The 14,470-nt window shown below is 42.0% G+C and overlaps 1 protein-coding gene across 1 annotated transcript in view; it reads right to left on the bottom strand.

The window, feature by feature from the left end:
• Positions 1–9,195: 9,195 nt before the first annotated feature.
• ATF7IP2 (activating transcription factor 7 interacting protein 2) overlaps positions 9,196–14,470 on the bottom strand; it is a 92,756-nt gene continuing 87,481 nt past the window's right edge. Inside the window, exon 11 of the mRNA XM_073542835.1 lies at positions 9,196–9,877. Within this exon, the coding sequence (XP_073398936.1) occupies positions 9,476–9,877 (402 nt within the window). The 3' untranslated portion in view covers positions 9,196–9,475. The remainder of the gene's footprint in view (positions 9,878–14,470) is intronic.

The raw sequence follows: 14,470 nt of genomic DNA, 5'->3' as shown, positions 1-14,470 counted from the left end.
AGTGATTATATTGTAATCTCTCATTTACTCAATGCAGCTAAAATTCTCATGGCTAGACTTTGGAAAGATACTGATCCACCTCCCTTTTCAATAACATTTACTCTCTTGAAAAAAATTCGGTTGACTTACTGTAAACAAGATAATTTACAAAGAAGATGGCACTAATGGTTCATGTACCAAAATACCATTAAGTTTTAATGCAAGGAATCTTCTTAACATATATTGTTTTATATGACTGTATACACTTCGCTCTTTGCTATCATAAGTTAAAAGATAGAGGCTATTACCCAACGGAACTATCATCTCTACTTCTCCCTTCCCTTCCCAATGTTATCCGCTTTCATGTTTCCCCCTTCCCTCCCTCTCTCCCCAATTCCCCTCCTGAATTCTCCTCATAAAGAAAATTGAATGTTGATTATAGACTTGTATTTTGCTAATATTTCTGTAATAACATTCTTAAATAAAGAATTTATAAAAAAAAATAGCATATTATTTGCAAGTGACAGCTCCTCTTTACATCATTTGTTGAAGAAAAGTGTGCAGTGTATTGAACATTCACACCATCCACATCTGGACAGGAGTAATTCATAAATCCCTTGTAGAGTATTTAGGTGTGTATAACCCCGTCCACATCTGATTGACAGCTTCCTGAGTACAATGAGCATTGCCAGCAACTGCCAATCAGTGGTAGGGATGGGGTTACACAGATTACCTGGATCACCTGGCACAGGACACATAGTCCTCTCTCCTGCTGATAAAACATTGATTGTACCAAAAGCATTTACTGCTTTTTTGAGGGTTTGCATCAGTTCATATAAAGAACATGCCTAATACTGTGAACATTTGATTTTCTCTTTTTTGTGTGAAGCAAACCACTAAGGACAAAGTAACTGAAAACTTTACTGCGCATAACTATTCACTCCCCTAAAGTCAGTACTTTGTAAAGCCTCCTTTACGTCATTTACAGCTGCAAGTCACTTTGGATAAGTCTTTATGAGCTTTCCACATCTTGACACTGGGATTTTTGCCCAATCCTCAATTCAAAACTGCTCCTGGTCCTTCAAGTTAGATAGTTTCCACTGGTGAACAGCAACCTTCAAGTCTGACCACAGATTCTCAAATGAATTAAGGTCTGGTCTTTGGCTAAGCCACTCCAAAACATTAACACGTTTCCCTTTAAACCAATCAAGTGTTGCTTTAGCTATATGCTTTGGGTTATTGTCTTATTGGAAGGTGAACCTCTGTCCCAGTGGCAAATCACTGACAGACTGAAACAAGTTTTGCTCAAAAATATCCCTGCATTTCGCACCATCCACCTTCCCCTCGACTTGGACCATTTTTCCCAGTCCCTGCTGCTGAAAAACATCCCCACAGCATGATGCTGCCACCACTATGTTTCACTGTGGGGATCATGTTCTTGGGGTGATAGCTCAGTTTTGTTCCTCTGACCACAGCACCTTCCTCCATTTGGGGAGTCATCTACATGTCATTTGGCAAACTCAAAAGGCGCCTTACATTTGTTTGTAAGTAAAGGCTTTTTTCTGCCCATTATTCCATAAAGACCACCTATATGGAGCGTATGGCTTATTGTGGTCGTATGGACAGATACTCCAGTCTCTGCTTGGGAACTCTGCAGCCCCTTCAGGGTTACCTTTGGTCTCTGTGTTGCCTCTCTGATTAATGAACCCCTTGCCCTGGCTGAGAGTTTTGGTGGGCGGCTCTCTTGGCAGGTTTGTTGTGGTACCATGTTCTTTCCATTTGATTATGGATTTGATGGTGCTCCAGGGGATCATCAGAGATTGGGATATTTTGTCATGTCCCAACTCTGACTTGTACTTCTCAAAAAACTTTATCCCTGACGTGTTTGGAGATCTCCTTAGTCTTCATGGTGTTGTTTGGCTAGTGGTGCCTCTTGCTTGATGGTGTTGCAGCCTTTGTTGCCTTTCAGGAAAGCTGACACTTAGATTGCACACATTTGACTTATGAAGGTAATTGCTTGCGCCAGAAATTATGCACTTGCCAATTTTTAGTTATTTTATCCCATAAATGCTGATATTTTTCTCTCTTCATCAATCAGACCATTTAGTCCTGATGCATCACACACAAATCGGATTACAAAAATATTTAAACACAGTTTATGTAACAACATAGGTAGAAAGTCAAGGGGGTGAATATTTTCACAAGCCACTGTATCGACTGGCTGCAGTGTCAGGCTACACCCAAACAAGATGTCAAATTAAAGGGGTATTCTTTGGAAATAAAAATATATTTCAAATCAACATTTTTTGGCTAAAAATATACAGGCTCATATCCCTCTTCCTGATCCTACATATAGCTCCATGTGATTTTTACCCCTGCGGTTTGTCCTCCTTCCTTCTGGAACTTTATGTCAGAGATTAGCGGGCATGGCCGGGGTTTGAGCTGTGCGTAAGGTAGCCCCCTCGCCCAAGGCCCATCACAGCCCGTGTGCGGGTTTGATATCCTCCCCTTGCCCCTTACTCTCATTTTGGCACTGCTTGCCTGCACCTTCATAGCTTGCCATCCTGCAAATAAGTGTTAAAGGGAACCTGTCACCACCCCAGGGCGTTTTTAAGTAAAAGAGCCACCTTCAGCAGCACTAAGGCTGCATTTTGTGAAGGTGGCTCTTCTGTTTCTGACCCCCATTAACGCCAAAAAATTGACTTTTATAATTAGGTCCTCATACCTGTATTGCGTCACAGAGGTATGTTGTGTCCCCCTGTATCAGGCGCCTCCTAGCCATCCATCATGCCCCTGTTGTGTCTGTGTGCCGCCTCCAAGCCATCCATCATGCCTCGGTCTTGCGTCCAGGCGCCGCCTCCCATCTGTCCATCATGCCCGTCTTGCATCTGGGCGCCTCCTCCAAGCCATGATGGACGGCTGGGAGGCGGCACCCAGGCGCAAGACAGGGGCATGATGGACGGCTGGGAGGTGGCTGATACAGGGGGACACAACATACCTCTGGGACGCTATACAGGTATGAGGACCTATTTATAAAAGTCAGTATTTCGGCGTTACTAGGGGTCAGGAACAGAAGAGCCACCTTCACAGCGTGCAGCCTTAGTGCTGCTGAAGGTGGCCCTTTTATTTAAAAACGCCCTGGGGGGGAGGGGTGACAGGTTCCCTTTAAGTGTTAGAACAGTCTCAGAAAATCATAGGCTCCATTTCATCATTTGCGCTTTACTGGAGTAACTTTTCTTTTGTCTTGCAATATTTCCAAATGTTGTTTTGGGCCAAATTTTCCAAAATGGCACACGGAAGTCTAAAGTATTTTGCCAGCACCCATACCTTGAGTATGGTCAGTCCTTCCGTGAATAAACCAGTGTTCGCAGATCAAGTACAAAAATAAACTTTTTCACCATCAAAAGGTTTATCTAGCTTTTAATAAACATATACACATACTCTACTATAAAAGGTATTTTACATACTCGAGAAGTTTTTCAGGTCATTATAGGATGTTAAACAAATGCACGTGAACAAGAAAGCTTCCACACATGAAAAAAAAAAAAATGGGACAAACTTAATACTTTTCACAGCTGAGTGTTTGTTACACTCGCATTCAGTGTATGCAATGCTCCCATCAAGTCTCTCTTCCACAATGTAAGCAGTTAAAAAAAATATATATATCAGTGTGGGCTCCAATACATGTAACACACAGATCCTGTAGGATTCTCCGCAGTGAGCAGGATCATGAAGTTCTTTTTTTTTTTTTTTTTAAGCATCTAAATGAGATCAAGAAAGTTTTCATTCACAAACAGCTGGCATAGATATTGAATTGAAAAAAAAGGCATGAAAAACATTTATAAAAAACAAACTTAAGCAAAATAAGTAATCTTGCAGTTTTCACACTGGCCAATGGGGCATTTTGTTAGATTCACACTTCCAGAGTTTTCAGGAAGTTTTCAACAGTTTTCTTACCATCACAGGCAGGATTATAATGAACGGTAACACAGCAGATAAATCGGAATCCACCAATCACAATAGTTGATGTCACAGATGACCTTGCTCCTCTCTCCTCCGTTCACAAAGGCCTTTGCACACGCTCATTAGATGCTTCAATACAAAAGATAGGGTCTGGATCTGACTATTGTGGCTAATGCACGTTTTATTTTCTGAAACAATAAGAGTTTAGTGTGTTTTTAAAAAAAAAAAAAAAGCCCAAGGGGCCAATGCGAAGATTGCAAGATTTCTACTTTTTTATATATATAAATTATGGTATGGAAAAAAAATGAAAACACATTGGGAAAAATGAATAAGATATACACAACACAAAAAAAAAAACTTGAATAGGTCATTTTGTGAAAACTTCCATACAAAAGAGTTATTCCCATCTTCATAAATGGGTATTATTGTGTAGCGCTTGTCAATTATCAAGCATTTTTGTAACTTACCGGATGTTAAAATTTTCATCCGTTCTTGAGATATTTACACTTTTCTTAGGTATACTGATTTGTTGCTTTGGAAGCCATCCCCCGCTGCTAGACTGCTGAACATGCACAATGGTTACCAGTTTTTTTCTAGCGAGTTTCTCCGCACTATTGTAAGGAGATTGACATACCGCCCACATTCCCCCTAGCCACACTCGTATTGCTGTACAGTGTATTGTGACATGAGTTACTAGTGACAGTGCTGCATTTTGCTCGATAATAGGAAGAGATGGCGTTAATAGTTGGGACTAGCCCAGAAAGGGAATGGATAAAGTGAAGGGACAGGCAATCAGATAGGGCAGAGCCTGCAGTGGGAAGCAGACCTAAGGTCTAACTAATCAGCAGAGCCACGCGACGTGGGCGTCCCTGACGTGAGTGGAGACAGAGGCAGTGGATGGCAAGAGAAAAAGAGCCAGAGAGACAAAGATGCACTGGAAACAGGTCCTGGGACAAGACACCTAGCAGTACGGCCCTGAGTTCGCAACTCAGAGAGGTAATGGGCCAGGACAAAGCAGTAAACGTGAGATGACGAGACTGCCCCGGGGGAGTAGCTCAAAGGAGTCAGCAAGCAGAGAAGCTAGGTAACGGCCATAGTAGCAAACTAGATACCCTCGGAAGGGGAAAGGACATGTAACGGCGGGTTGAGGGCAGGACTCTCACTTACTGGACTGTAGTACTGTGCTGGCTTTTGGTGAAGGCAGATGAACTTGGGAGATAGAATCAAGTAAGGCTTGGAAGATGCTCCTTGTTCGAGAAGTTATGCACCCGCTATCTATTGTCCATAATTCCCACCTGTTCAGTAAAAAACTGTTTATTGCTGACTGGTGGGCAGCTTGCCCACAAGAGAATGGTCTGCTTTGTTGGCAAGATTAGCATAGTCTACATGGTCTCTATTCTTGTTGAAGCCATATGTCAATGGGACCCCTCAGGAATTTTTATTAAACGGACCCGTCTGGGTAGTGATGTCTGGTAATAGCGGAAGCCACAATTTGAGAACAGACTAAGGTGCACGCTGAGGTGGAGCTGCTACCCATTTTAATACTTCTGTATGCATGAGTAGCATCCCTTTTAATTAATCTCTGCTCCACTAACGTTTATTTTTCCATCTATAGATTTTATCACACATATTTACAAGAAAAAGAAAAAAACACATCTGTGTAGACAGCCCAGAACTGCCAACACAGACGGCGTGATGAGAAGTTACAGACAGTCATTTCTACCTTTCAAAAGTAAAAAAAAAAAAAAAAAAAAAAAAAAAAAAAGACTAAAGAGCAACCTGCAGCCACTGCATACAAAAATGACTGTAAAACGTGAGCGTTATGTGCCATGCTAAAAAAGCAAAGTTAAAAGGGGTAACGTTTCGCCTGGTGGATAATGCCAAGCTGACGTGTAAGGAGATTTATAGGCCATGCAATGTTCATCCTGGAAATTAAATAGGACAATTGTCTCTTGAGGTCATCATACTGGAGTTCAAGTAGTCTTCCTCTCTGAAGATACAATTCGCATACAAGAAAAGTGAAAAAAAAAAAATGGGGGAAAAAAATCCCACACCCACAAGTGTCCTCTTCTGAAGCACTTGGATGAATCACCAAGTCATGGCTATTGCCTCGGTTGTGAACTTTTGCAAGGTCCTCCCTTTACGCAGTAATTTATTAAGATGTTTGCGCTTCAAGTAATGGCATCTGCATTAAAGTCTACATCAAAGAAAACAAACCTAGAAATAGAAAAAGGTCCAAAAGGTGAAAACAACCTTTAGTAACTACATAAGGTCCTGTAAAATATGGCCTCCGGCACTGCACACGTCGAGTGCAGGACTGTGATACTTTACAAGAAACCTATTTTACCCCGAAATTATTATAAAATATATTGAGCTCAGAAGTTGTCAATAGAAAAGCAACCAGGAAAGAATGAGGACTGGAATAGGTGCGGAAAGGCGAGTGTGACCCTGGCCTTACTATAGAAATCTGCTTCTTTCTCCACCAGGACTGATTGCTCTCAAAATTCACAGGTAAAATCTGTCTGCAGTGAATACAGATTTTTCCATTACTAAGACAGAAAAAAAGGCAGCTGCTACTGATAAGATGCTATGGAGAACTGTAAGGCTGTGTGCCCACGTTGTGTTTATGTGTTTGCGCCGCTGCGAAAATGCTTAAAAAACGGTAACAAACCGCATCCCCATGCAATCCTATGGGATTTCGCAGTTGCTGTGCCAATGCTGCGGACTTTTCCGCTGCGGAATCGCTTAGCGGTTAAATCTGCAGCATGTCCATTAATTCTGCGGAATCGCAGTGATTCCACCGCCATAGGATTGCATTGAAACGCTCACTTTACGCATGTGGCTATGCCCACTATGCGTGAAGTGAGCGCTTCCTGTGCGGATGGTACCCAGGGTCTGGAGGACAGGAGACTGTCCTCCATGTCCTGGGTACCATATCCCTGTAAAAAAATAGAATTAAAATAAAAAATAGGGATATACTTACCCTCTGTCAGCCCCTGGAGTCCTCCCATCCCTCATCGGTGCTGCCAGCAACTTCCGTTCCCAGGGATGCATTGCGCGAATGACCACTGATGACATAGCGGTCTCGTGTGATGCTACATCAACAGAGGTCATTTGCGCAATGCATCCCTGGGATCAGAAGTTGCTGGCAGCGCCGATGAGGGACGGGAAGACTCCAGGGGCCGACAGAGGGTAAGTATATCTCTATTTGTATTATTTTTAACATTCTTTTATTATTGGCGCTGCATAGGTAGTATCAATAGTAAAAAGTTGGTCACACTTGTCAAGCGCTATGCTTGACAAGTGTGACCAACCTGTCAAATCACTTTTCCAAGCGATGCTTCAAATCGCTTGGAAAGCGCTAGCATTCCGCAAGCTAAAAACACTTGCAAAACGCTTGTGTTTTGCGGGAAAACTCATGCGAATTCCGCATGCGTTTTACCCGCGGCAAGGAGTTGCGAAGATGCTGCAGACAATTCCGCAGCATTTCTGCAACGTGGGCACATAGCCTAACTGTTTCAGAAGAACTTGCAGCAACAGGTCTAGTTTCTCCCTCCATAGTTTTAAATGGACCAAATGCTGTTTCCCATCTCAGTAAATAAAGGGGTATTCCCATTTAAAAGTTCTTAACCCAATATGTAGTAGGTGTAATAATTTTAGCAAATACCTTAAATTAGAAATATAGCATAGTTCTTCTGATTCGCTATGTTGCTTACCCCATGTGCAGGGCATTGCAGTAGCTTATGTATCCATGGTTACAACCACTAACAACTAACTGTCACTATACGAGTGGTCGCAATTATGAATACCTATACTACTGCAATGCCCTGCACATGGGTTAAGTAACATAGCGAATCAGAAGAACTATACTATATTTCTAACTGGAGGTACTTGTTATTATTAGGCTGTGTGGACACGTTGCAGATTCTGCTGCTGTACAGTACCTTTAAAGTCTATGTAAAATTTTGAAAAACACTGTGCACATGCTGTGGATTTAATCCGCAGGTAAAACGCAGGTCATTTTACCTGCGGATTTAGCCAAATCCGCGCGGAAATATCCGCAGGGTGATCCGGGTGATCAAAACTTGGCGGATCTTGACTGATTGTGAAAAACGGAAGTGTGAAAGAGGCCTTAGTTGCATATTTTCATCTGTAGTATTGAATTATGAAATAAAAATTAAAATGGTGGTCACACTAACACCTTCACCACCAGGCAATTTTCTGTTTTTGATTTGTTTAACCCTTCCCTTCTTCCAAAAGCCATAACCTTTTTATTTTTCCATCCCCATAGTCATATGGAGCTTGCTTTTTATTGGACTAGTTGTACTTTTGAATGATCCTATTTATTTCATCTTGAGACAAAAAATTCCAAATGCACTAAAATTGCAAAAAAAAAAAAAAAAAACTTCCATAATTGTTTTCTTTTAATTTATTTATCATATTCACTATACGGTAAAACCTGAACTGGCAATACGAGCGCGCAGATACCAAACATAGTTCTTTTTTTTAAATTTTAATATAAAAAAAAAAAAAAAATTGGCTGTGGCTGTGTGAGGGCCTATTGTTGAGCCCAATCTGGTGTTTTACAGACACCATTTTGAGTTCGATATGTTTTCATCACCTCTTTTTGCAATGTTGCAGCGTCCAAAAGAAAAAACAATTCTGGCATTTATTTTTGCATTCCGCCTTTTACTGATCGGATTAATGTATTTTAGATTTTGATAGATCGGACTTTTACAAATGCAGTGATACCAAATAAGTGTATTGTTTTGTTTTAATTTTAATGGGGCAATAGTTGCATGATTGAACTTTTGTATTTTTCATATAGTTTAAAACTTTTTTTATTCTACTGTACATATATTAGTCCCCTAAGGGGACTTGGTGCTGGGATCATCCGATCGCTTGTACCGTACGTAGCAGTGCCTCAGCACTGCTATGTGTAGTGTAAATCACGATCTATGAACGCCAGCTACGGGCCGGCATTCACAGAAGAATCGTCATGACAAACTCAGAGGTTTGAAGCTACTACTTTCACATCATCATAGATGTGCGATCACTGTGGGTCCAACCTCCATGAAGCATGTATAAATCAACAAAACAAAAAGGAGCCCCTACCAAGAACAGCGAGTCGGCTGTATGTGCACGCGTGTCTAGTTTTGATTCACTTGAATGTAGCGGACTTACTGATCCAGCCGCGGCACCACGTATGGATAACCTGTTTTGATCTTTGAGATCCTAAAGACAGGCCAGTAATGGTTTGAATCCCTTTTAATAATATTTATGGATTTTTAAATTTATTATAAAACCACATCATGCAAAAAGAGGAAGAAAAAAAAAAAACACAAAAGAAGCAAACAACCCTATGTCTGGATGGCATAACGCATAGGTACAGCTCAAAAGCAATAGCAAAACAATGACTATACAAACAAAAATGGCTTAAAATGGGAGAACCATAGAAGAAAACAACTTTGCAAGACTCAATATGAGTGAAAACTATTCGTGTATTGTGGGTAATAGAGGTAAAACAGAATAGCTATGATTTCTTGGAGGAGCTCGCAGGCTTTAGCGTAGTAGACTGGATATCGCACAGTGGTCCGAAGCGGCCGTCGGCATCTTTGGCTCTCATGGCAAAAGAATACGTGGTGTCGTCAACAAACTGTGTAAGAGTACAAGCCATGGGTAACGGCAAGGCCTTGATCTCACCAATCTTTTTCCACAGCTTTTTGGGGTTGTTTGGATCTCCCTGGTGCACATACAGGCAGTAGACTTTAGCGGGGGCACAGCCGAGATCAACACTGTTGACATTCCATGACAGGGCAATGCCTTTGGGATTTTGGACTTGAGCAAGTCTCAGGTGAGGCTTTTGAGGCGGCTTTAGGCCGGCTGTCTCAGGGGTAGATGAAGTCTGTTGTGCGGTCACTGCCTCTGATGGCACCTGAGGAAACAAAAAAATGGAGGAACACTGATAGAACAAAACAAAAAGCTTATAAACAATGCTGCACTGATGTAATGGAGAGTCAATAACAGAAAAATGGTGAAAAAGAGACACAGTGAGGGCGAGGAAAAAAAAAATTGATTTCTCAGTTATCAGTATATGTTGGACATAGTCTTCATAAAGAAGCTCTCCCATGAAGACTTTTTTTTAAAATAAATCTATGCATATGTCCTTGGAGTGTAGTGTGTGTCAATATACTCTCCTATCTCCGCGCCGTTCTGCTCCTCTTCTCAGTCACATCACAACTCTGCAGACTTTCCTGGTCACGCAGTGCTCTGTGACACGGGAACTGGCTTTTGCAATGTAAGTCAAAGGAGTGCCAGGACAAGGCTCCAAAGACTTACACTGTAAAAGAGACCTATGGATCATTCATAGAGTGATCTGTACAGTATAAAGAGCGTCAACGTCACTAAGAGGAGCAGAATGGCGCTTCATCGTAGAATGTTATAGTTGGAAGGGACCTCTGGGGTCATCATGTCAACCCCCTGTTCAATGCAGGATACAGTAAACCATCTCAGACAGTTGTCTGACCAGCCTCTGTTTGAATACTTTCATTGACTGAGAACTCACCACCTCTTATGGCAGCTTATATATTGAGCTTATATAGGCGAGTAAATAAATACACACTACACGCACACTTTTATTAAAACAAATCTTCATGGGAGGGCTTTTTAAACTGATAAATATCTACGACACTTATCACATGCTGCACTCTCAAAAAAGAACCTGACATCAGCAAATTGCATATTACTCTGACATCATAGGCTAGGGTCACATTTGCGGTTGAGTCCGCAGCGTATTGTCAGCAACCGCATGCAAACAACATGCATGTGTTTGTGATTGTAGACGATAGGCAAATGCTATTGCCTGGTGAATTTTGAATTTACACTAGCCACGCCCAATGGACGTGTCTTTTATGTAAGTTCTTGCGTACGCAAACGCAAAGCGTACGCATGTCGTTTCGTACGCTTGCGTTACCATAGCCAGTAATGCGTTTTTTGTACGCACGTCATCCGAACACGGATGACTGCGGATATTTGACGCCACAAATATTGCAAGACGATGCGTTCGCTGCACCCCGCCGCATACTGCGAAACGACGCAACCGTAACGCAAACGCTCCGGAAAGCATACAAACGCATGTCCCTGCGTACCCCATGTTAAAGATAGGTACGCAGGACGCATGCAGATGTATGCGCATCAAACGCTGCGGACTCAACCACAAAGCTCTTAATCAGAGTTATGAAAACAGTTATGATTAAGAGGTTTAGTGCTCGAAACGAGTAGGTAAGCATCTATATAAATATTTCCTGGCGGCTGATGGAAATCTATTCCTCTACATCTGCGTTTCCTAAACTTCAGTCCTCATGGCCACCAAAAGGTAATTTTTTCAGGATTTCCTTGATATAGCACAGGTGATCGAAGTACAGTATCATTAAGGCATCAAGAATTCTCTCACCTGTGCAAAACTATAATAATCCTAAACATGTGACCTATTGGGAGCCTGAGGACTGGAGTTTGGGAAACGCTGCTTTACACAATTGTTCCTGCCTGGGAACCGGCCCATATTCTTTTCCGTTCACCGAACCCTACAAGAGTTATTCAATTACCAGATATGTTGAGCTGATGTGACCACCTTTTTTGTTCATGTTTATGTTACAGGGCTTTGGAGTTGGTAAGCCAAACCTCCGACTCCTCAATTTCCATGATACCGACTCCACCAAAATGGGCTGTGACTCCAACTCCACAACTCCGACTCCACAGCCCTGCCAGGGCTGTGAAGTCGGTAAGCTAAATCTCCAGCTCAGATTCCTCAAATTCCGTGACACCGACTCCACCAAAAAGGGTCCAACTCCAACTAACTCCACAGCCCTGTTTATGTATCTAGCTGTTTGACTGGTTGCTGTGGCACAGTTAAACCATGATAAAACCATGCTTACTTGTGTAAAATAATGTTATTCCAAGGCATCAGGGAGTACAGCATGCAGATTCATCCTTGTAAACATGCCCATTCAATTTTGAGTGATTACCCTTCAATTTGGTGGTGTTAGAGCAGAAGTGTCTGAAATCCCACACATGTTCTTTTAGGATCCAGGCTCCGAAGACCTTTTGTCATGCGCAGTGAGCACAGGTGTATAGCACAGTCTCACCAAGGTTAAAGATCAGGAGTAACGTACTCTGGTTTGGCGTGCGGGATAGAACTTGATCAGGCACAGTAGGTTTTGTGAGGCTGAGCTGTATACACCACGGATCACTGGTCAGGCGTTCTAAGCTCAGACTGTAAAGGCCCCGTTACATTTAGTGATGCACCAGCGTTCCCGACCATGATATGACCCGGTCAGGATCACTGCTGCATCGTTAAATGGTTGCTAGTGAGCAGCCAAACAGGCAGATCTCACTAGCGACGCAGCGATGCTCGGCGGTCGTTACTCACCTGTCAGACGCAGCGATGATGACCGTCTTCCGCCCGCATCCATGGAGTCGCTCGTCGGCGCCAGCAGGAAGCCGACGACGAGAAATGGACCAGGCCGATCTCGCATGATCAGCAATAGCCAGCGGGGGAGCCGGTCGGAGGTGAGTGTCACATGTAGCGAGATCGCTGCTGCGTCACAAAATCGGTGAAGCTTTAGCGATATCGCTATGTGTAACATGCTCTTAAGAGAATGCGCTCACTCAATTGCCTGCAGGAGAATAGGGTCTATTTAATATGCAATCTGTTGATGCCAGGTTCCTTTTAAAAGGGCTTTCCAGGATTAGAACATATTCTCAGGATAAGCCATCATTATCAGATCTGTGGGGCTCTGATGATCAGCTCCCATCCACCACCAAGTAGTCTGCAAGGAGGTAAACATGACCAATGTAAAAGTCGAAAAGGCTGCAGCGCTCACACAAGCACTATGGCATCTGATCATTTGGGTGTTGGGAGCTCTCCACCATTTTAATACGACATACACCATAACATTATATTTTAATTTTCCAATGCATCTAAAAATTAAACTTTTTTTTTCTAAATGGAGATTATTTAAAAACATTACATTTCTGTGTCTACAGCTCTTATGCAGTTTGTTGTCTCCATGGAAACAGACTACAAACAAATCCTTCGTAGTCTGATTCAGTAGTCGTATGTTTATCCAATTTCTCTCCTACTTTTTGCTAACATATACACACGTGGTTAAAATAGTTGGTCCGCCTTGTTTAATGACAGAAAAACCCACAAAGGTCACATAAATAACTTGAATCTGACAAAAGTGATAATAAATAAAAAATCAATACAACTTAAAAAAAAAAAAAGAAGTCAGACATTGCTTTTCATCCATGCTTCCTCTGAAATGTTTTAAAAATAAAAACTCATGAAATTGGCCTGGACAGAAATGATGGTAACCCTGAAAATAATGTGACAAAAGAGACATGCTACATCACAGTGTGTACACTAATTAGCTTCACAGGTGTCTACAATCTTGGGATCAGTGAGTGGCCTGTATAGAGGGCTACAGATACTCACTGTACTGTTTGGTGACATGGTGTGTATCACACTCAAAATGGACCAGAGGAAGCGAAGGAAAGAGTTGTCTCAGGAGATTAGAAAGAAAATTATAGACAAAAATGTTAGGCAAAAATTATAAGACCATCTCCAAGCAGCTTGATGTTTCTGTGACTACAAACAAAAGAGCCCAAACAAACTTCTAAACAGATTAACCCCTTCCTGATATGTGATGTACTATACCGTCCATGTGCCGGGGGAGCGCAGCTGATCGCGGCCGGGTGTCAGCTAATTATCACAGCTGGCACTTTGTGCCAGGAGCGGTCACGAACCGCTCCCGGCACATTGCGATCAAACATGATCGCGATGTTTCGGGGGCTAAGGGAAGCATCGCGCAGGGAGGGGGGCTCCCTAAGTTCTTCCCTGAGACCCTCAGAACAACGCGATGTGAGGGTCTCCTCCCTGCAGGTCCCTGAATCCAAGATGGCCACGGGGTGCTTCCGGGTCCTGCAAGGAGGTGGCTCCTACACTGCCTGTCAGATCGCTGATCTGACACAGTGCTCTGCAAAGTGTCAGATCAGCGATCTGACTTTATATAGTAATGTCCCACCCTGGGACAATGTAATAAAGTTAAAAAAATATTAACGTGTAAAAATAATTTTAAAAAATTCCTAAAGAAAAAAAAAAATATTCCCCAATAAATTCATTTCTTTATGTACATAAAAAAACAACAAAAGTACACATATTTAGTATAGCCGCGTCCGTAACGACCCAAGTATAAAACTGTCCCACTAGTTAACCCCTTGAAAGAAAAAAAAAAAAAAAAGGCAAAAAACAATCCTTTATCATCATACAGTCGAACAAAAAGTGCAATAACACGTGATCAAAAAGACGGATGTAAATAAACATGGTACCGCTGAAAACGTCATCATGCCATACAGCATCATCAGCGAAAAAATAAAAAAGTTATAGCTCGCAGAATAAAATTATTTTTTATCTAAAATTGTTTTTATTGTATAAAAGCTCCAAAACATAAAAAATGATATAAAAGAG

Source organism: Dendrobates tinctorius, unplaced genomic scaffold (assembly GCF_039654945.1).
Source record: "Dendrobates tinctorius isolate UK_male_01 unplaced genomic scaffold, ASM3965494v1 ptg000129l, whole genome shotgun sequence".
In the NCBI taxonomy this organism is placed as follows: domain Eukaryota; kingdom Metazoa; phylum Chordata; class Amphibia; order Anura; family Dendrobatidae; genus Dendrobates; species Dendrobates tinctorius.
This window is presented reverse-complemented; position numbering and strand designations above follow the sequence as displayed.